The sequence below is a fragment of the Protopterus annectens genome, chromosome 4.part1 (genome assembly GCF_019279795.1).
Source record: "Protopterus annectens isolate FY-2018-M chromosome 4.part1, PAN1.0, whole genome shotgun sequence".
In the NCBI taxonomy this organism is placed as follows: domain Eukaryota; kingdom Metazoa; phylum Chordata; order Ceratodontiformes; family Protopteridae; genus Protopterus; species Protopterus annectens.
Window position 1 is genome coordinate 421,344,414 of NC_056734.1, and position 23,482 is coordinate 421,367,895.

Consider the following 23,482-nt stretch of genomic DNA (forward strand, 5'->3'; position numbering starts at 1 on the left):
GTACTACTCTATGGTACAGAAAACTGGGCAGTAAAGGTAGAACAGTTGAAGAAGCTAGAGGTGATGGAAATGAAGCACATGAGAAGGGTGGTAGGATGCACACTGTGGGACAGACGAAGAAATGAGGACATAAGAGCAGAAGCCAAAGTAGCTCCAATTGTAGAAAAGATCAAAGAGAACAGATTACAGTGGTACAGACACGTGCAGAAAAGCATAAGACAATCTGGTGAGGAAGATTTGGGACAGACAGGAACAATGTAAGAGGAAGCGAGGACGTCCAGCAAAGAGGTGGATGGATTGTGTGAAAGAAGATCTGAGACAGTCAGGCATGAATTTTGAAGAAGGCAGGAGTGTGGCACTGAATCGAGAGAGTTGGCGACAATTAACATGATACCCTGCCCCCATGTAGAAAAAATGAGAAAAAGGGGGCTGATGATGATGACGATACACACACACACATATATATATATATATATATATATATATATATATATATACATACATATATATATATACATATGGATCCCGGACGTTTGATCGAATGATCAAACATCCAAATCTATTAAGCGCGAGCATACTTACGGGAAAGTGCTTTTCACCGAAGAAGCACTTTCGTGTAAGTATGCTGTTGTCGAGGCCATACTACGGTGCGGAGAAGGGAAAATTCCCTTTTCCCCATTGTAGTGAGGTCTCGGAGGGAGAATATTAAAGTAGGGGGGTGCTGCAAAAAAGTAAATGTAGTGTTTTTTTTTTTTTTTTTTTTAGTGACACATTTTAACGAAAGCGCTTTTTCGGTTAAAGTGTTTTCGTTAAAGTGTGTTCGGTGATTATGGATCCGGACGTTTGTTCATTCGATCAAACGTCCTAGATCCAAAGGTAGTTATCTGTTAATTGGGTAAGGAGGCAGATATGAAGACCTCCTATCCTTCTGTCTTAACCTGGGATATTTTACTGCAAGTTTTAAAAGGTGCAGCAAAATTTAACAGCAAAAGGCCAGTATTAGGAATAAAGCCATTCCTGGGGTTATGCTGATAGGTTACCAGTTTCTTAAATTTTGCTACTGACATCAAAAATAAATAAAAGGCACCCAGTGCAACTACCAGCATTCCCTTACGAATATGTTTTGTCCAAACAAATTTACATCAATAATTATAAGAACTCTAGTAATGAAGATACAGTACATGTACAAAATAATCAATAAAGCATTTTACAATTATGTATGTGCTGCAAAATGAAACTGCATCAGGTTCGAGGACATTTGTGAGGTGACATCTACACTGAACTCTACTTCTGTGCAGAAAAAGCAGAATTTTGACTTCACTTAGCTCTTCTGCTGGGGGCAAAGCCTTCCACACCCTCATACAGGCAAATTCACCCCATAAACTAATTTTACTTATATAGTCGACTCTGAGGTCACAGTACCTCATGAAAAAAATCATCCCTCCTTCTGCAACCAGTGTACTTTTTGACCAGTTCTGCACTTGCTTGAAATTAGTCATGTAAGGATGTCCACATTCCCTGAATCAGGTCTGAAGCTCTTTCCAAAATGTTTGCTTTCTTACGGTATTCTTAAACATTAAGAACTGGTCTGCAGGTACAACAGCTGGTTACCAAACCTCAGAGATGGAAAGCGAACAAAAAGAACACCAAAACCAAATGAAAACATTCGCAATTGAGAACCAAATGAGGGTCCAGACCGAGACTGCAGCCAAATTGAATAGTTTAATGTTCCAAAAGCACTGAACACACAAGAACAATGGTACTAACGCTTTACACACAGAAAGTACGTTTTCGAAAATCTTCATCAGATAGCAAAACACCAAGCCTAGGTAACATTACAATTAAATACATCAGTTGAAATGAGTGCACCAATGAATTCATAGCAATTAAATCGACGATTCAATTAAATACAAATTCATTAAAAGTTTTTCAAATATACTTTCCTTGTCACTTCAACACCAATACATTGTGTATTGTATATTATACAAATGTATATTTAAATACTAAAGTATTTATCAAAAGAAAAATATATGGTATAAAATCTATTTAATACACATAAAAAATCTATTTACTACACATAAAAAATAAATGGTTAATTAAAAGGAATTTAAATGGTCCTTTTAAACATTTTGTAGTCCTATACTATCCTCTAGTGGAGGTTTATAGTTTGGCACTCCTTAATTTTAAAACTGGAAGGATAGATATCATGTCATTTAAACCGGGGTTTCTATTAGCTTCCAATATAATTTGCCATAATAACTCTCTGTATTCAAGTTTAGTCTCCCACATACCCCCCCTAATTTCCTTAGCCACCATTTCAATTACGAAAAAAACAAAGGAGGCTTGTGGGCAAGTTAAAGTGTGTTTAAAAAGTGCATTATTCATATTGTGTTTACTGATTTCATAAAAGTGTTCATATATTCTTAATTTAAGCTTTCTCTCCGTTTTGCCAACATAAAATGATCCACAAATTGAGCAAAGAGCTAAATAAACCACACCGTTGGTATTACAATTAGAAAAAGAATAGCTTTTAATGTGTTTATTCCTACTAGGGATATAAATGCTAGAAGCATTAATAATGTGTGAACATTGGGAACATGAACCACATTTAAATGTCCCCAATCTTTTAGATGTATCTTGAACCCTTGAACCACCTCCAAATTCAAATAACTTCTTAAAGTTAGTATCCCTTCTATAAGTAAATTTTAAGGGTTGACTATGTATTTGTTTGAGTTCTGATATTTGTTTAAAACATTCCCATTCTCTAGAGACAGTTTGTTTAATGTACCCTGAATCACCTGTAAAATCCATAACATAAGTCTCATCCCAATTTTTAGTGGAAGTATTAGAATTGTAACAAGAGTTAGATCCTTCATCCTGCCCCAAAATAGGGGCAAATCTCTCTTTCCTACCTTCAATAACTTCTTTACTAATTTCACAAATCAGATTTTCAGGGTAACCGGTCTCTGAACATTTGGGTAACAAAGTCACATTCCTTTAAAAATTCAGTATCTTCAGAAGTCATACAACTTATTCTAACTAACTGTCCTTTAAGTATGTTCTTTTTTTGAAAGAACGGATGCCCACTGTTGAAGTGGAGATATGAGTTGGAAAAAGTTCCTTTTCTACTGACTTTGGAAGAAAAGGAATGGTCTAATTTAATTAAAGAAATATCTAAATAAATTAGTTGTTGAGTATCACAATGGTAGGTAAAGTCCAAAAATTCTGTGGTACCTTTCAAATAGGAAAGAAATTCAAAAAATCTTTCTTGTGAATCATTCCAGAAAATACAAATATCATCAAGAAAGCGTTTGTAAAAACACCAACAATTGGAAAACTCTGAATCAGTAACAAATAATTTTTCCCACCTAGACAAGACTATATTTGCATAAGTGGGGGGCACATTTTGCCCCCATAGCAACCCCTCTGTCTTGCTTGTAAAATTCCCCCTCAAAGAACATAAAATTGTTCTTAAGAACTATTTCCATTAATAACAAACATGTCGTAAAGTCCTACGAACTAAATTTTCCACTGTCTCTCATACTTTCCTCAAGCCATAATAAACCAATTTCATGAGGAATAGAACCAAACAGGTCAACAATGTCCAAGGTTATAAAAAGTATATTAGGATGAAATAATTCAGGTTTTACCTGCCTAAGAAAGTCCCAGGAATCCTTTAAAACAGTAACTCCCTCACTTGAGAGTGTTTTCAACTTAACATCCACATATTTTGCTAAAGAGGCAGTAATAGAACCCTCGGAGGAAACAATAAGTCTTAAAGGGGGATCCACGGGGTCCTTGTGGACCTTTGGAATGCCAAATACTGATGGTGTCCTTGGATGTTTATTGAACAAAAAATTATAAATATCTAAATCAATAGATCCTTCTAACAACAAATCATTTAAAAGAAGATTGATTTTAGAATAAGCTATATTGACTTCGTTCAAAGATGACTTAGAATATTTAATATCATTGGAAAACATATATTTCATTTTTGATTCATACAAAATGTAGTCCATAAGCACAGTTCCACCCCCTTTGTCGGGTTGCATAATTCTCACAGCTTTGTTGTTCATCAGTTCATTCAATAATAACTTCTCATTTTTGTATAGGTTAGAATTAACTCTATGGGTATTAATAGTATTTCTAATCTCCCTTTCCAATATTAACTCCAAATTCTTAAGCTGTGGGTGCAAGGGGGGGTTGAAAGTGCTTTTTTTCTTAAAAAGTGGTTGTGTAGATGTATTGTCAAAACCTGAAAAAAAGCCAAATTTTTCTTTCTTAAAAACAATTTCATGTCTACAAGGGCTTTGGCAGTACTTGCTTTCCTTACAGGAATAAATTTAAAACCTTTACAAAATAATTCAAAATGACCTAAAGTAACAGGTACCACACTATAGTTAAAAATTTTGTAGTTCTTATACTCTAAAATAAAACCTTTCTGAACAATTTCTTTACCTACATTTTGATTGTAATTAACTAATACCTGGGGTTTCCCCTGTGATTGTAATAATTGCTGTAATATACTGGTTCTACACTGAACTCAATTCTGTGCAGAAAAAGCAGAATTTTGACTTCACTTAGCTCTTATGCTGGGGGCAAAGCCTTCCACACCCTCATACAGGCAAATTCACCCCATAAACTAATTTTACTTATATAGTCGACTCTGAGGTCACAGTACCTCATGAAAAAAATCATCCCTCCTTCTGCAACCAGTGTACTTTTTGACCAGTTCTGCACTTGCTTGAAATTAGTCATGTAAGGATGTCCACATTCCCTGAATCAGGTCTGAAGCTCTTTCCAAAATGTTTGCTTTCTTACGGTATTCTTAAACATTAAGAACTGGTCTGCAGGTACAACAGCTGGTTACTGTGATATATGTTCTGGAAAGGATAGATGCCACTTACAGGAAACCCAGGTGTTCACTGTCGTGACTGGGCAGTAATCTGGAATGCTGACAACTGTTTTTCATCCACAGCAGTGATAGATGGGGAAAGAACACTTAGACCATAGCCTTCTTCAGCAATGCTGCACTTAAGTTTGAAGCAAGCAAATGCGAATACATTTCGATTGACAAATGTGGGTGCTGTATTCTTAAAGGAATGCACACCTCCCTTTATGAAATTTAAAGGCAGAAACAAAGTTACACTAGAAGATGGGCCAGGAACCAGCAATTCTGATTTAGACTGTAACTAGTACTTATTTCAGAATAATTCATACTTTGTCTCAGGGTTATAAATATTCCATGGCACCTACAGGACAGGGAAAGTGACATAAATCACTGGGTTAAGAACCATGAAATAATCTTCCCTATATGTGGATGAGCTATAATGCATTATTTCTGGGGTACCAGACTCAGCTTTGGGATGGTGTGAACAAGCCATGGTGGATTATGGTGAGATAGGTCTACGGCTAGGAAGGGACAGAATCAGGTGGAGGAGGAGGAAGATAGCATTTAACAACACAACTGCGTACACCCAGCAACTTCACAAAGGTTTTAAATTTAGTATTCTACTTATTTAATTTCTTTTATTACCTGTTCACTGAATCAATGGCTCATTTACAGGAGTCACATGGTTAGCAAAAGTCCTTAGAAGAAATGTAGTGACAGTTTAGTGCAGCCATTCAATCTAGCTAGATGTCTGGAATGTGGGAGGGAAACTCGTGCCAGCCGAAAAAGTGTGTAAAGATCGACAAGATGATATTATTCCATCAAGGCAACATCTGGAGACCAGAATTTAAACCAGGCATAGGGGAGGAGAGGCAAATCACTAACTGCTGTGGCCCTATGCCCAAAACCTTACTACAGCAATATTCAGAGCCCTCTCTCTTGAGAGACTGCTAGTTGTCATTCTAACAGAAAACAGTAGTAGATGATTGCAGACTGCCTGCAAAATGTACTCTACCCACTCCATACACACAAGTTACAAGAGAGATCTTTAACGTGTTGGATTTGAAATCCATATGCCAAAAGCTAAACTGCACTGATCCAGTTTGGGTTACAGCCACATCCAGAATGAGACATGGCTTTCTTTACACACTTTTATCCTCCTCCTGCTGTGCTTGTTTTCAGCTCTGTCCCTCTTGTAACAACTGTCATTTTCTTCTTTCCAGTACACGCAGTAATATCAACTCTTTAATATCTGAAAACACTGCCTTTAGTCTTAATATCCTTTTCTGGCTTTGTTGTTGTAGCCTGAGAGAACTGAGGCCTTACACTCTGTACTTAATGTTTACAGAAATGTAATTACATTTCTTTTTTAACTGACTGGGTTCACTTTACCTGCAGCACATACTGTACATGTCTACTTTTCCTTGTTATTAACTCTGACTTTATAGATGATCAGTTGAAATATTATATTCACAAGAAACATTTTCTATATGTGAGTGGCTTGAGTAACACTAAACACACTGAATAAAAGTGACCGAAACTGCACAGGAAAAATAATTTATTTATGACCTCAGAGCACCAAAAAACAATAACAAAGATAAGCTATCAGAAAATAGCAGAAACAGCTGCTGTTGGGTTTCCTTCTCTCTTTTTTTTTTTCAACAAAAAACAATCTGGAGCATTCATCACTAGAAAAATAAAATAACCTTACTCTGACTTCCAAGTAGCGACATTAGCAGCCCATGAAATGACTTATATGACAGTAGCTTAAAACCTAAACAACTCCGTAAATCTATGCAGTTTGCTTACCCCACTGTAATCGTACTTCTTTGTGCTTCACTTTACCCACAATCCGTGGAGGTAGACACTGACCAGGGGCAATATACTGTGTGCGAACAAGCAGACTTTCTGAACACTACAAAAATATAGTGATGATGTCATTAGAAGAGCATACAATAAGCCTGTTTGAACAAAGCAATATACTGGCACAGTAGTTAGAAATGGCATATTATATTTGTATCATTTGTCTAAGAAATTAGATTATTATATCCGACTAGCGCATTCTACTCCACATGCTGCAATCAAACACTGGTAACCAGAAATATAAATGTTTCTTATTGTCACTTTATGAATGCACTATGATAATTTAAGTTACATGACATTACAGCTACATTTTCATGTGACAGAAGACGTGGTGCTTTACAATTCATGCAGCAACATCTTTCTGCTTCCAAATGGCGTCACTTCATTCTAAAGTTCCTTACATTAACAATTCGCAGTACATGACAAATTTGCAACCCTCAAGTCTGCTGCATTTCAGAAATAATGTTGACATTAACCTGGCACTGCCTGCAGTACTTATCCTTACAGAATGTTAACTTTGGAAAAATGATGTCAACAAACCCTCCGCCAGTCTAGGAATAGGAGAAGAAAAATAAGCCAATTAAAACATTCCGGTGCATATGATATCATAATGGCGATAGTCAAAGTAGTAGTTCATCAAAAAACAGTCAGTCCTCACTCTAGACAAAAAAGAATACTACCCAAAGCGTTTTTAAATGGAATTATAATAGCATTAACATCCAGTTTTAAAGTACAGAGCTCAGTTACCAAGGCAGGAGAGCACCCAGCTCAGTTGCATGGAGAAGGAAAACCTGCCTATGACCATGCAAAATGAATTTGACTAGTGCTTCAGGCACTGGAAGAGATGGGCCATGGACGATAGGTGTGAATGGCTGCATTGGCTATCCATCCTGTGAGGAGGAACAGATGGTTCTGACTAGCCACTTTCTACCAAGGAAGCACTGGCTTGCACAGCACCAACATGGCAAGCACCAAGGCCATGGGCTCAGTATTCCCAAGGTGGTGATGGCAGTCCTCATAGATTAAGGGTGAAACCATGCACAAGCAAGGGGACATTGTAGAACACCCTGCAATCAAATGGCTGCTCATCTTATTCATCAGGGTTAATGTCAGGGCCTTAACAGAATTTATCTCACTGCCTGCCAGCAAAGATACAGATCACCTCCATGGCTGCCTGGATGGTGGTCCCTATCATTAGCTCTTACCTCTGTACTGGGAATTGCCTGTACAGTAGGCTGAATGTTCTTAAGATACATGGAGAAACATTTAATTGTCAGCAGGTATGGAGACAAAAAGGAAACAGTTAAAAGATGCTTTCAGATTAAGATACTGGGCTCAAATTCTGATTGTATCTAGATATGATTACATTTTCCAACTGCTTTTTCATATGGAGTACAGTGATATTATCAGAGAAGTCTTTATTACATAGCATATATACTCTAAACAGTCCTCATATCAAAAATAAAGAAACATTTCAAATGCAGAACATAATTTCTGCTTGCTTAGAAATTAGGATACACCTTGGCTTGATCCAACCTTTCTTCCATAAGGAAAACCCTTTAAGAAACTATATTAATAAAATATACTGGTAGATAGAATGGAATTAAAAATTATGCACTTCTTATCAAAAGCTAATTATGTAAGTGAAATAGTTAAATGATAAACAACAAGGGTATTCTTGCCATCCATATACTAAAAGTATTTTTAGTACACAGCAGATATACCAATACCATTTCAGATGATCTAAACAGGGTCCTGTTTAATGTGTCCTTGCTTTTATTCATCTTCTCCACCAATCACCATTCAGCAAAAAACATAGAAGTCGCATGTTAAGACAGGTCTTTGTGACTTTACTGATAAATTGTATAACAAGATGCATTAGCTACGTAATTGTGCATGGCAGCCGAAGCCATCATTCCACCCACATGCCACTAGGTAAAACATTCCTACAACTTAAAACATAACAATGAATGTTTGACATTCATGCTATTAACCTCCATTACAGAATATCCCAAAAGTGAGGGCTGGTATTGGAGACAGTCATAAGCAGGGGTACAGAGGGATGGCATTCCTGACTCACCAAGGCAGGGCTCTAATAAATCGACTAATACAGTATGAATCTATCTGTTGCACTGAAAAGTGACAGCGGTGAGTGTTACAGTAACCCTTGACAGATTCTTGTTTGGACTGAATCCTATGCAATAAATACCAGTCTGGAAGAAGCTGGAGGACCACACAACTACAGAGGTCAGAAAGCAGGGTCCTGCAGCATTGCTTTCACAAAAGATGCCCTACTCACAGGGCCACAGTTGAAACAGTAACGTTGGTGAAGATGTGCATCAAAGGTCAAAGGTTTAAGAGGTTGTAGCATAGAGATCTGCAATGGATACATTCCTGAACCACACAGTGGAGGCAGCCACTGTTCTAGTGGTATGGATTATGATTACACCATTCCCCATGTGGTAGTTACTGCAAGACAAAAAACAATGCAGCTTCAAACCACTTGGAAAATGTCTGCTTCACAACTCCTCCATAGCGGGAAGGAGATGAATGAATGGTCATTCTTCCTAAATTTACTTTTGCTATTACTATTATTATTATTATTATTATTATTATTATTATTTAAAATAAACTTTCTAGATATAACTTTACAGAAATTATATCAATCACAGGCGCTCTAACTGACAAGACTCAATCTCTTCTTCTCTCTAATTAGATTAACCACTATCTCACTGCCCCCAGTCACAGATTCACCACTCTCTCTCTCCTTACCAATCCAAAACTAAGACTCCTTATAACAGCCCACGTAGCCCCAACCATTCTCACTTTCCTAAATACTTTACTTCCTGATCTTAAATGTACCAATACTTTCATAGTTGCTCTGCTACCAACATATCATAACATATTACATTATCAACCACCTTACTCCTTTCTAATATTTCCATAGTTAAGCTGCCTCACCTTTTCATTATTTTAATTGCTAAAATCTCATTTAATATTACATTAATTAATGTTATATCTCTTTTGCTGTGCCTATTTCTAATGAATTTTCAACATTACATACGCAAGTTATATACAGTACATGCTCTGTTTCTAAATGATGTTTATGTAAGCGATCATAAAGCTTTTTCTCTCATGTATGTATACTTACCTATATTTCATATTCCTTCTCATATCATACAACATTTATGAGTTCACTTCTAAATTTCAAAATCTCGAGTTTCAGAACATCGAGTTCAGAATCTCGAGATCTTGGAATCTCGAAATTGTGAACCCTTCCCCGAAACACCACTAAACACATAAAAAACAAGCGTAGCACGCCCCCCTGCACCCCCTCCACAACTTAAATATACCAACTCCGAGATCACACTACAGCGAGGACAAGGCAAATCTCCCGGACCGTGCTGTATGTTGATCTCCATTCAGGCTTTCGAAGTTTTAAAACTTAGAACATAACATCTTCGATCATATGAGATTCGAAGTTTTGGACTTCGAAATTCTGAATGTAACCCAACTTTTATATATATAGGTGTTAAATGTGGAGCTTTTCTCCCAGGGCTTCCACTGAAAAAGGGTTTTATCCCAGTTGGACATTCCCAGTAAACAAAGATGGACAGAAAGTCAGATAGATATACAGATAGATAGACAAGTAAATAAATAAATTCCAATTTATTCACCTCTTCCTGGTAACATCTCAGCTGTTGCTGCACATAATCTAGAGTTTGAAGGGCCTTGTCTCTCCTGATATCTGTTGCTGTACAGAAAACAGGAGATGGATTCATCCTGAGGGGCATCCTGTCTTGGTAAATGTCCAGATACTGTCTCCTATGTAATGGCCTACAGCCAGCAGTCGATGCACAGTCATAAGAGTCACTAGAAAAAACAATTTTAAAGAAACAAACTTCAATGCAACTGAGGCCGCAGGCTCAAGCAATGGCTAGGCAAATCTGTGAACCATGTACTTCAAGTCCCAACAAAAGGAAAGGCTCTTCAAAGGAGGTGAGGGAAGCAACACTCCTTTAAGGATTGCTTAAGCAGCCAAACCAAATCAGGTGTAAACATAAAAAGTTAAAAGGAAATGTCCAGCTAAGAAGAAATCATTGCCAGGGGTTCACTTTACACCTGACTTGGGTCACCCAAAAAGAGAATTTTATTTTTTCAGATTTTCATGTTTTCAGTTTTAGTAGTGTTGACATCACTGATGTGCCTGTTAGTCTTTTTAAGAAAGGCTTTACTTATATACCTTGTTTGAATTTTGTTGACACTGTTATTGAATTGAAGGATTTTTTAAAGAAACTGAATTTCAGTTTAATGTTTCCTCAGAGGGGGTGGTGAGGACTACCAGATTACATCAATCTTTGACTTGGAACCAAACCTTGCATCAACACTTTTCCTTGTTTTTGTATACAGGACCTTAGGAAATTAGTCCAGAAAACCCTTAAGTGTAAGAGATTTAACCTTACACAGTGCGAGCATAAGGCTTTATGGGAACTGTCTTACAACAAAGAAGTTGGGGTTATGAAACCTGACAAGGGTGGGGGGTTGTACTTGTGAAAATGTGGACTATTTAGGTAAATTACCTAACACAATAATGGGTAAGCCGCGGTGGTGAAGCGGTAGCGTTGTCGCCTCACAGCAAGAGATTCTCCCGTTCGATTCTCGGCTGGAGTGCCTTCTGTGTGGAGTCTGCATGTCCTCCCCATGGTCGAGTGATGTTCAAAAGACATGCATGAATGGGCGTGCCTTTGTTGAAGGTTGGGCATCGGGCTGGCACCTCGGCACCATAAAAATCAACTGCCAATCATTAGCTGACCGGAGTTCCGCTGTGGCGACCCCTAACCGGGAAAAGCAGAAAGAAAAACAACAAAACCTAACACAATAATGGATGGTTCAGCATATTAGGTTGTATATCCATTAATGAAATTCACCAAGCATACAGGGTGACTGACTTCACCTTGAATGACTGCCTCATGAAAGGGGCCATTTCTACCTAGGATTACAATTTCTTGCATGTTTCCAAACCTAATATCCTTCTGATCTTTGGCATTAATAAAATACATAAAGATATTTACAACCCTCCATTATGACCTAATTTTGCTACTGGGAGATCAAAGGCTGAACCCCAGGCTATTTTCATTGACAGTACACTGAAACCTTTTTTGACAACTTTCCCAGTATCTTGAAGGATTCATGGGATTTGTGGACAAGCTCCAGGGTGTGAATGGTGAATGGCATAATATTCTAGTAATGAATGACTTCAAGGATTTTTTTACAGGACTTTGAGTACTTAAGAGCATTTACTACATCTCACACTGGGTTGAGTGACGTTGCAGCTAACACTTTATGTATTTTGATGGAATTAGTGTTGAGATGCAACTTTTTTACACTAGAAGGTGAGTACTTCAGAGAGATCTCAGGAGCGGTAATGGGAGCATCACATGATCCCATGTTTGCTAATACTGTATTATATCAGTTGGAACATTTATACGAAGGGTGCTTGATAACTTATGTAAGATTCCTGGATAATATATTTTTCATTTGGCAAAGTGATCCAGATACGTTAAATAAATTTTGTGGGCACCTTCAAGGTATCTACTGACTTTCTTGAATTCACTTTCACTGGTGATTCTGTGTATGTGTGTTTTTTATGTCAGTTTGTGTAAGAACATTGTTTCTGGGCACTTTGATTCTGACATTTGTGGGAAATCCTCTTTTTCCATCAACTACCTGTACTTGAACAGTACTCATACACTGAGACAGGAGAAAAGTATCATCAAAGGGCAGCTTATCAGACTGCACAAGATGGTGGTAAATGAGCAAATGTTCCTGCAACTGTGTGACATTTTCAAACAAATGTCTCTTGCTAGGAATCACCCTCTTGACTTTCTTTCAGAAGTGATAAGTTTGGTGACAGATGGAAGAGGGAGTAGGTACACACCCATCCTATTAAAACCTACTGTTGTTGGTTTAAAGAGGGTGAACAAATACTTTGACAAAACAATGGTTTTGCACCACACTATAGATACCTCTGAGCTGAGGGGCATAATTCAGAGGAATTGGGATGCTTTTCATAATATTCATTCTGAGGTTCCGTAAATTGGGGTCTGTGTCCAGGTTTAGTTATAAGTCCATGTACAATTTGAAAGGAATTATTGAGAATGAACATGACAACGGTGTCATTAATGGTTACATGGCTAAGTGCGGTTCATGCGCTTCTTGTCATAATATTCAGGTTGGACCCAATCTGACTGTGCATGGCTTTCATAAAGTCTTATCATGTCTGGGGAAATGTAGCTGTAGCACCAGGGGTGCAATTTACATTGCTCTGAGTTCAAAGTGTTCAGAATTTTACAATGGCAAAATACCGCAGATTGTAAGAAAACAAATTACATGAACATCTTTTTTGTACTAGAAAAATAGAAAATGCTAACACTCTGCATAAGCATTCTCTGGAATATGAGTTAAAAAAAGTTTTTTATTCCCTATTTTAGAGAAGGACAATAAAAGCCTGGGGAGGGGGTGGTTTGGGCGAAAAAGTGCCTGTACAGAGAATTATACTGGCAAGCCCTCCTGAATGCACATGTTTCTCCAGGACTAGATAATCATGTATCTTGGTCACCTGTTTTAAAAATTAAAGCAGACCAGTTAAGGAATTAACCAATCACAATATGTTTTACTTCACAGTAAAGTATTTAAACTGCAGGTGGTGTGTTGCATGTATTCTGAAGAGGTTCTTCATTAAAAGGAAAACAATTGTTAATTCATTAATAAATTTTCTGTGTTTGAATGCTCCTGTAGTGTTCTTTGTGGTTTTATCATTTGGACCAGGTGATTATTCATTTGTTATTCTTTGGTACACAGGTGTAAAGTATCTTACTACACTCCTACTACACTCATCCAAATCCTGATACTCCTTGTTAGGCAGTAGGATGGCAAAGGGCTGTGGTCTCTGGGCCCTATACCAGATTGAAGAGATCACACTGGAGCTGGCATTAGGATGTTTGCTTAAATGCTGTACCCCTTCTGTTAGGGGCTTGTATACGACATCCAGCTTGCTTAAGGCCAAAGAGGTAAAATTAGATTTAATCCAAGTTTGTCAGGCAGCATCTTTAACTTCATTGCTACAGGGAACAACAGAGGGCTCTTCAAAACCTTTTCCTAGAGACTCAGCAAAGCATTTCTAAAAGGATGAAAGGAGGCCTCCAAGTGAAACTAAATTGTTTCTCATAAGCCTTAGGGCTTCTCTGAATGATGGTGTCATTATCTTTGAAATAATGGCCTCAGGGTCCTCTGAACCCTTACAGTGTTTGAGACAGTTCTACACTCTCCACTACCAGAAGGGCTAGTAAGATAATCCAAGGTTCTGCATGAAGGCAAGAGTGTGACCAATGCACACTAGATGATGTCTCATTATCAGCTGACAAATGGAATTAAATGCTAGAAAGAGGCCTGCGCCAGGCCCAAACCAGACTTCTGAATGCACTTCCTAATAATGCAGTTCTGCACGCATTACTCAAGTTCCTACCAGATGCCAAGCATTTGCTTAAGGTCTAATCCTTGAGATATCAGTCCTGGCTGTTCCTTTTTCAAAAGGATTTGTAGGTCATCCCAGGAGGGGAGTTCCTGGCCCTCAGTATTAACAATCCATGAGCAAATGTTTCAAGGTACTGCCTCCCATGAGTAGTCTGGCCATTCCCAGGCAGTAACCAATCAACTAGTGGCTGAGTGGCAAAGAGTGCCTGAGTAAACTCCTCAGGATGTGAGTGATGGTCAACCTCCAGTTCCTTCACCATCCATCAAGGTAAAGGGTAGTTCTGGGCTTGAGTCCTTACTTACTAACAACACCAAACTTACACTTTGGAGGGCCAGAAATTAATGTGGAACAACCCATTAAGGATCCTCTATGGCTCCTTGACTGCATTCATCTTCTTCATAAATCACAATTTGGCAAAAAAATAACTTATAAGTTCACAATCAGGCATTTCTACAAACCCATACTCTCACATGGCATGATGTAATTCACCTGCTACATTAATGTATGTATCCTCTGAGCCTGCCTCTCTCTTTTTAGACTTGCATGCCATCATCATTGTTAATTTGTTATAGAACTTAATTAAAGTTGTCTGTCATTTGTGATTGTAATATGTTACTGCTTGCAACTGTTCATGCTATACATGTGTGTCGGCAGTTTTTCCCTGGGCCATCGGTCCAACTGAGCTCTGACCATTTTACCACTATGGGTTAACAAATACCAATAAACAACTAATGAAAATGTACATTTCTTATAGGGTGATACCAAAGTTACAAGACAGCAGTATGTGTAATAAGATAATGTTACATTAACAGTAAACATAAAAACCTATATCAACTGAATGCTACCTTTACTAAAATTCCAATAAGTTTCTTCAACAAGATTAAAATAGGGATAGCAAAATTCATATGGCATCCAAAAAGTAATAGAATCAGCTATCAAAAACTAACGCTCCCTAAAGAAAAAATGGGGATTGGGCCTCCCTAACTTCCAACTATACTATGAAATCATTGGTGCTAGCCATATTATCCAAATTGTAAATTACGATCCAGTAGATAAAGAGTGACACTCACTGTGGATAAAACTATTCTATCAAAATATAAACACGAATACAGTCAATCCTAAATCCATACCCTTCTTAGACCAAGAAACACTCAAGTTACTTAAAATCCACCCAATTACTGTTAATAACAGTGGAATTTTTAAGAAGGTACCAATACAACTACAATTCAAAGATACAATCACATTCCTACAACCTATACATTGTAATTCCAACATAAAACTAGCTAATTCCATGGTTAATCTAGATAACTATCCTACAATTAAACAATGTATGGTGTGGGACTTCTACCAACTAAAAGATCTCTCGATGGATTACATCAGGAACTCTTTAAATGTAAACAAAAATACAACATAATAATTAAGCACATTTTATACTTAGTTAAGTTGTTAACAGCAAAACTTACAATTAATGAATAAGATATTATACTATCACAACAGATTCAAAAATGTTACTGTATAAAAACAAAATGTTATCAAACACATACAAACTAATTGCAAAAATTAAATTCTAAAACACCATTCTATTTTCCAAATATTGGGAAGAAAAGAATAACAATATTACTCCAAATCAAAAGGTAACAGCCACAGGAAACACCATGAAATTAACCCCCTTTAAAAAAATGAATCTACACTCAAATCATGATCTTTAACAATGCCTACCATACATCTGCCCTAGTAAACAAATTCAACCCAGCAAATTCCCCTTACTGCCCCTACTGTCCCACCACAGTAGCTGATACCCTACATATCTTCTGGAGCTGCAAAAAGGTTTATTATGGAGCTCACTAAGATCTATATTAGAAAAAATAGGATACTCAAAGTCTACATGGTCATGGGTGTGACACCTGTGCACTGGCCAGCAACCAAGGAGCCTCAATCCTCACCACTAACACCAGTGAGGGACGTCCATATAGGGAAAGGATAATACATACACACAGTAAAGTACAATTTCCCTTAAGAGCACACAGAGATCACAGTCAGTCTGGGGCTGGTTTCTCCCTGTCTCTCCAGGTCCCCATTAAGACTCCCCACTGGCACAGCTATAGGGTCCAGATCTCAGCCTAGTGGGCAAGCTAAAACCTCTAGCACCCTCTCTGTCCAACCAGTGCTTCTTGTCCCTGCCCAAGTAGCTGACACACACACACTTTGAGATAAGAGTTATATACAACCACACAGACACTCCTGGGGAAGGCTTCCTGGGCACAGGTTCTCCAGCTGTGCTCCTTTTACCCAGACTATACAGTAGTATCAATTAATTGTGTGTTAAGGGGTATATATACAGTGGAAGGTTCTAACAAAAAAATGTACTCTTTGAAGGCTGTATTGGCCAAGGTGCTAAGTGCAATAAATTTTTGGATCTGGTTTCTGTTGTCATTTTTTTTATATAGTAGTACCACTTTCCACCACCCACTAATATTTATCAGCTATTAAAAGACCCTTATGAAAGGGTGTCCAGTTATACTGTGCAATATTATTATCCAAATGTAAGTGTGACTGAACAGCAAGGCTAGTGGAGTGGCTTTGTACATCACTAAATACATGCAATGTACTCTTAGAGCTTAAATTGTCTCTAAACAAAACAGCCACAGTTGAGAGATTTAAAATATTTAACAATAAATAATAAAAACACAAGACAATACTGCTTACTACACAGTGCTAGTCAAGAGTTCAGAGATCACAGGGAAATGCTTAAAATAATACAGTAGAAAAGTTCTGACATCAATACAGAAAAAAAACTAATCTAATATTCCTATTTACTAGCTATTTCTAAGAGAAAACACAGTTCTAAAATAAACTCACATATTGAACACAGGCTGGTGAGTTGGATGTTCTCAAGACAAATGTTAAAAGCCCTCATCATTCTTTCTGTCCTTAAATTGATAACACAGTACCACTGATTCATTTCAGATTACATCATTTCTTTCTGGTTCCTAGGCTAACAGAAACTCAGAGGTCAATAGCCCTTTTGATCTTGCAGCTGGTCAGGAAACCAGAGCAATAAAATAATTATACATGCAAATTCCAGCAATTAACGCTGGTCTCAAAACAATAGCCAGAAGTCCTTCATCCAATCATCTCGGCTCCCAGCCCTGAGATCAAAGACAGTCATGAAATGCTTGACTTCTCTGCTTTCTTACAGCAGAGTGCACTGTTGCTACATTTTTGCAGTTCAACATCCAATACAGTCTTTTCACATTTAGGAGAACAAGCCTGTGACTTATATTAATATTAATATTAATATTTACAAATGACAGAATTATCTACAAAATTCTACCTAGCTATGCTGACAGCCTTCACCTATCTTCACAATGGGAAACAGCTGTTCTTCATAATCAAGACCACAAAAAGCAAATATATAATGAAAAAACAACCAGCCAGCAGAATCCTACCAATTTACTCACTGCGAATAAATTGGTTGGATTGTGCTGGCTGGTTGTTCTTCATATTATCACTGACAATAGTAATCAACTTGAAAAACATATTACAATAACACTATGTGCACTACTGAAATTTTACGTAGCAAAAAACTGGATGGATAGATCCAAAATTACATGGAAAGAATTTAAAAATCTAGCCAAGAAACACATATTAGCTAAAAAAACTTTATACAAAAGTCAAAAGAGACTAACTTACTAACAGAAATACTGTAAAATTCTAAATGACACCCTAGTGGTGCTGCGGTAGCATTGTCGCCTCACAGCAAGACGTTGTCGCATTTGATTCTCAGCTAGAGCGTCTTCTGTGTGGAGGCATGCGTGAATGGATGTGCCTTCGTTGAAGGTTGTGCGTCAGGGCTGGTAACTCAGCACGTAAAAATCCACTACCAAACATTAGTGGACCGGAGTTCCACTGTGACAACCCCTAACCGGGATAAGCTGAAAGACACAACAACAACAACAACAACCCTATCATAAAAAGTATAATTAAATAAGAATTAAGCAAGGCCTATGAAACAACTATTGAGAGCCATATATATATATATATATATATATATATATATATATATATATATATATATATATATAAAATAAAAAGGATAGGAAAAAAAAGAGGTTTTAAAAAATTACCCCAGGTGACATCACTTTTACATAGTGTATATAACAATAGGTTAGTTTTTTTAGGATTTCTTTTTTATTGTTCAGTTGTTTGGTTCTGGGTCAGTAATTCATTATATACTTCTATGAATACTTACCTCGATTTGCTATAATAACTTAGAATATTAGATGTAAGAAAGTCTTCCATGTTGAATCTGTATTATTCTATTATCTTTTAAACAATGTATAACTGTTCTCTCATATTAACAATAGCTTTAAATGTGGTTAAATTTTACCAACTAATGTATGACCTGTTATGATTTTATAAAGTAAAATAATAAAAAGTTATTTGAAAAAAATGTACTTGCTTGATTTTAGGTTATGTTCAGACTTACTTCTATCACTATGTACATAATTAACACTGCTCCTCATATGATACTACTTCAGATAACAGAGCAACACATAGTCACACCTCTTGGGAAAACATTGTGATATAAAACCTAGTGAATGACTGCAGAGCATAAGTACTTAATTCTGATGCTGAATAAAACAGCATAATCACATGATTAGATGTGGTTGTGTCTGACTTGGACTCTTCACTTAACAAATCATTGGATAAAGACATTCCAGATCAGGAACAAGTTTAGTAAACATTGTACAAAGACTGATGACATAACACAAGTGTGTACTACAGATGCTCCTGCCGTACTTTCTGAAGGAACAATCAACTTAATACTGTATACAAAGTGATTTTAAAAATACTTCTTTGTTCTTCCTTCCTCATCACACATTAAGTCTCTCTGAGGCTTTTCTCAGGTGCTACATATAACTTCGCTGAGTTTCCACTTTGGTAGAAACTGTAAACATAGCTAATTTATTAGGTGACTGAGCTGCTTTAGAACTTTCAGTAGAATTTTCCAAGTCTGTGTCGCTCATTAGAGTAATGTTAACTAAAGGAGCACTGCTGAAGTTTGTTCTGTGTTCTGAATTAAGAACTGGATTGTCTATCACCACTAGCATACAGCTGATGAGATATATGCTTCCAACAGTGAGATCGTGTAGAGGCCTGCATGGCCGGTTATCTGCTGGTTCATTAAAACTTAACTGACAGGAAGCTGATACAGAGTCCTATGGTACAGTGGCATTTTAATATGAAGTATACTTTTCCACATGATACCACCAATATCAATTGTGTACATCACGTTTCTTGAAACAGTTGAAATTTGTCATTTGTCTGTTCTGTAATATTGTGCTAACGTGCCTTTCTGTAGACAAATGTACATCAGGCTTTAATTCAGTGGTCCAAATTATTTCTCATGAACTGTTCTATAAATAGCTGGCTTAAACAGATCTGATTGTGACCTCTGATTGTAGTTCAGAAACAGCTATGTGGTGTTTTGTTGATAGCTTCATGTACAACATTTACATTTTGGGATGTCTTAAGGAATTGTTCTTTCTTAAGCTGTAGGGGCTTGTGTTTGTGCCTCACGGCTTTGATGAAGTTTTGAAAACGTGTAAGCACTTCATATGCAACAAGGTGATTGGGGCATCTGTGAACTTACTTGTACCATTCTGCTTTGTGAAAGTCTTATGTTCTTTGGAGGTAAACTGTGGCACTTACCTTTGGCAGTTTGCTGTGGAAGGCCATCTCTCATGAGCAATGACTGTAATACTCATGCATGTTTATTTGATATAGCTGATTTCATGCAGATTACTTCTGGACGTTTAGTGAATGCATTCCCTACAATGACAAATACTAAATGTATAATATGGACACACAAAATGGGAAGCCAAGCTGTCAGTGCAGTACATTCTGGTCCAGCTGACATCTTTGATAAATCTTTAATATCTTTATCAGTGCCAGGGCACTATATAACAGTGAGCAACAATGTTCATGTTTGCAATTCCTGAGTGCCTTTTGCTCATGTTTAGCTCTGGTACCCAGCGCTTAACAGCATTATCATTTTACTGCCACATACTACATTGTCTAGCATGTGGAGAGCTGTTCATTTCTGACTTCTAGTAAAGGGTAAACACTAACAGTCATCTTCTTTTTGCTATTCATTTAGAGTGATGGTTTGGCATAAAGATATTTGTTCTATCTTGGCTGAGACAGTGGGGTATAGGCAGTCATTCCTTTTTAACAAATATTTAAGAATATGTTCTAGACATTGGACAAGAATGGCTTATTTCTGCTCTTTGCAGGTAGCTGTTCAGCCATGGATACACAGAAGACTTCCAGTAGATTAAAAGTGCTTAGCTCTTGTATGTTTCCATGAGGTAATATATCGCATGCTCTCCTTTAGCATGACTTACTCTACGTATACGCTCCTTGAAAGACTGACCAGTACTACAGCCATTCTGCAGACATTGTATGCACCAATATATTTTGGGGAGAAGTGAAGAACAAGGAAATCTGAAGTCAGTGATCTGACATGGTGTACATCTTATTGTGAAAAAATAATGTTTAAAGTTCTTTTCCCCCTCAAGATTTTCCACAGTTTGAGTACAGTTTCATTTACCAACTTAAAGGAAATGCAGTGGGTTTCCTCTTAACTTCTGGCTACCGACTGATCACAACAGCTCCAGTTTCATAAGGTAAAGTGTTGTATGCCAAAGTAATAGGCACAGAGAGGTCAGAATATGTAAACACATTGTGCAGTGATAATATTTCCCTAACTGCTTCAAATGCTCATTCAGTTTTTCATCCATTTATACAAAGACTCATCTTATAATAATGCATTCAGAGGATGCACAACCATAAAAATGTTTGGCAAAAAAAAAAAAATACAGAAGTAGTTTACCAATTCTAAATATGACCAGAATTACAGCACATTCTGAATTCTGAGATGCCTTCAACACTGCCTTCACCTTCTCAGAGGAAAAGTATGGTCCTACATTATCACTTATACATCATCGATAAGAAACATTTTTCATAAAACACTCATATTTGTGTTTGCTCAAAGCCCAAACCCTGTTAGCCTGTTTAGGACTACATTCAGGTTTTATTCAAGTGGTGGTCATTACTTCTAAAAGGTATTATCAAGGTTGCACTACACCTGGGGAATTCTCTGGGCAACTGGTATTCTGCTGCAGCTGCCTCTTCAAATAGAAGGCATTTATACCAGTGCAGCTCTTCCTTGTATATTAATTATTAAATACTGTCTCCCAGACAAGGATGTAGCTAGGCATACTCACTGTACAAGTGAGTACATTTTTTCTAAGCATCTCTCACAAAATATACATTTTGAACAGTACATTAATTGTTTAGAACTATCTGAACTTTTGTCTGTTGTACAGTCCTACACAAAACATGCTTTCCATAAGAAGAATGTTCCTTTAAACTAGCCTTCTATTGTTACAAGTGGTACCAATTGTAAATAATTTGTTCTTTTCTGAAGTGCATAGCAGCAACATTTTGAGGAACATTTTTTAAATGATAAGGAGGTAGTGGGGAAAACATCATAAGGTTTAAGTGCAAAATATAAACTTCTGGCTACATACTCACTCCAAGATTCTTAGATTTCCATCTACAGATTTACAGCATCTCAACCAGTCTTTGCAAAGTAGTCTAACCTACTGCAGATGCAAAATGTCCACTGTTTGGGCCAGGAGATACTGTATACTGCAGGACACTTTGAAATCTCTATGAGTGTGAACACATTTTGAAATCTCTTTCCTTAGTGGAACTAGAGGTGTGATTGTTTCCTTCATTTCAACACCAGACTGTATCCTAGCACTTTCTGATGTTTGCAGCACAAGTGCAGTCCTTCATCTTACAGGTTATGATGAAGGAAAAGATTTGGGTATATCTGGCTTTTGCACCTTTCAGTATTCCGCTGTCTTTACCAAAGACCTATTTTAAACAGATTAACAACTGCACCAACATCTTTAAAATGGTTTTACTACCACTGTTTTGTGATGCCAAGCAAATGTGTACACAGGAATAGCAGACTAGTCCCTGTGTCAATTTTCTGTACACAGGGGTCCTCCAGATCAACTGGAGACATAAATTCTCAACACCTTAGTTGTAGCATCACATAATAACTGTAGCTACATTTGTAGCAAGCAGTTGCTATGGTTTATACCCACACCGAGCACTACAGTGCTCTATCTGACTGCAAATGAAATGCCGGAATTTTAATGCTGACATGCACAGATCATCACTGGGATTAGCTGCTTGCATCCCCTACCACTTTGTGTCCAGGAGGCTGCCCTCTTTGCCCCACCCTAGCAATAATACTCCCTGTGATTATTATTATTATTATTATTATTATTATTATTATTATTATTATGTGCACATGTACGACTTCATTTCAGCAACAATACTTTGTGTCTCACTTGATCACTCAATAAAGATGTGTCAAAGCCTCAAGTAGTAATCAAAGTCTTAATACAAGTGGAACATTCAGAGTATGTGTACAATACAACCTGAACACTATGAAGGTAACATCTGTTTTATAAAAGGAGAAAAATGTTTCCTCATCTCAAGAAAAAAAAGGTGGGTAATAACTCATAAGAAAAGTAATGCATTAGGGATATGCATTTTAGCGCCCTCAATGTGCCAAGTGATGTGGGTCCTGAATGCTATGAATGCCAAGCAAGAACAAATCTGCTTCAGACGTTATGTTAGAAAAAGCACCTGGAGAATGGTTATAGCACTGAGTTTTGTAGATATAACTGAGAAAGTGGCGTCTAACAAAAAGTGTAACTACCAACACTTAGAAGGAAGTCTGTTAAAAACTTTACAAAATACTGATAAACACCTATACAGCAGTGGCAAAGTCATGCACATTATGATAATGTGAGTGGACTTACATATTCTTATTAAAACAAAGTAATTATTTAAAAGAGATTCTGCCACTTATCTGCCTTTTTAATACAGCCATTACTATGTGCCTAAATATTCAAAGAGTTCATATACCTATACCTATCATCTCTCTCTCATATACACATATATATATATATATATATATATATATATATATATATATATATATAAACATTGCACTGTATTTAACTTGACTGTGCAATGCTTTAGCAGCCATTGCAATTATACCCACACATTCAGCCTTTAAATGCATGTAACTTTACAAACAG

General features: G+C 37.1%; 1 protein-coding gene across 1 annotated transcript in view; it reads right to left on the minus strand.

Annotated features, from left to right (window-relative positions):
* FNDC3B (fibronectin type III domain containing 3B) overlaps window positions 1–23,482 on the minus strand; it is a 2,611,550-nt gene that overhangs the window by 685,553 nt on the left and 1,902,515 nt on the right. Inside the window, exon 20 of the mRNA XM_044070236.1 lies at window positions 6,701–6,806. Within this exon, the coding sequence (XP_043926171.1) occupies window positions 6,701–6,806 (106 nt within the window). The remainder of the gene's footprint in view (window positions 1–6,700; window positions 6,807–23,482) is intronic.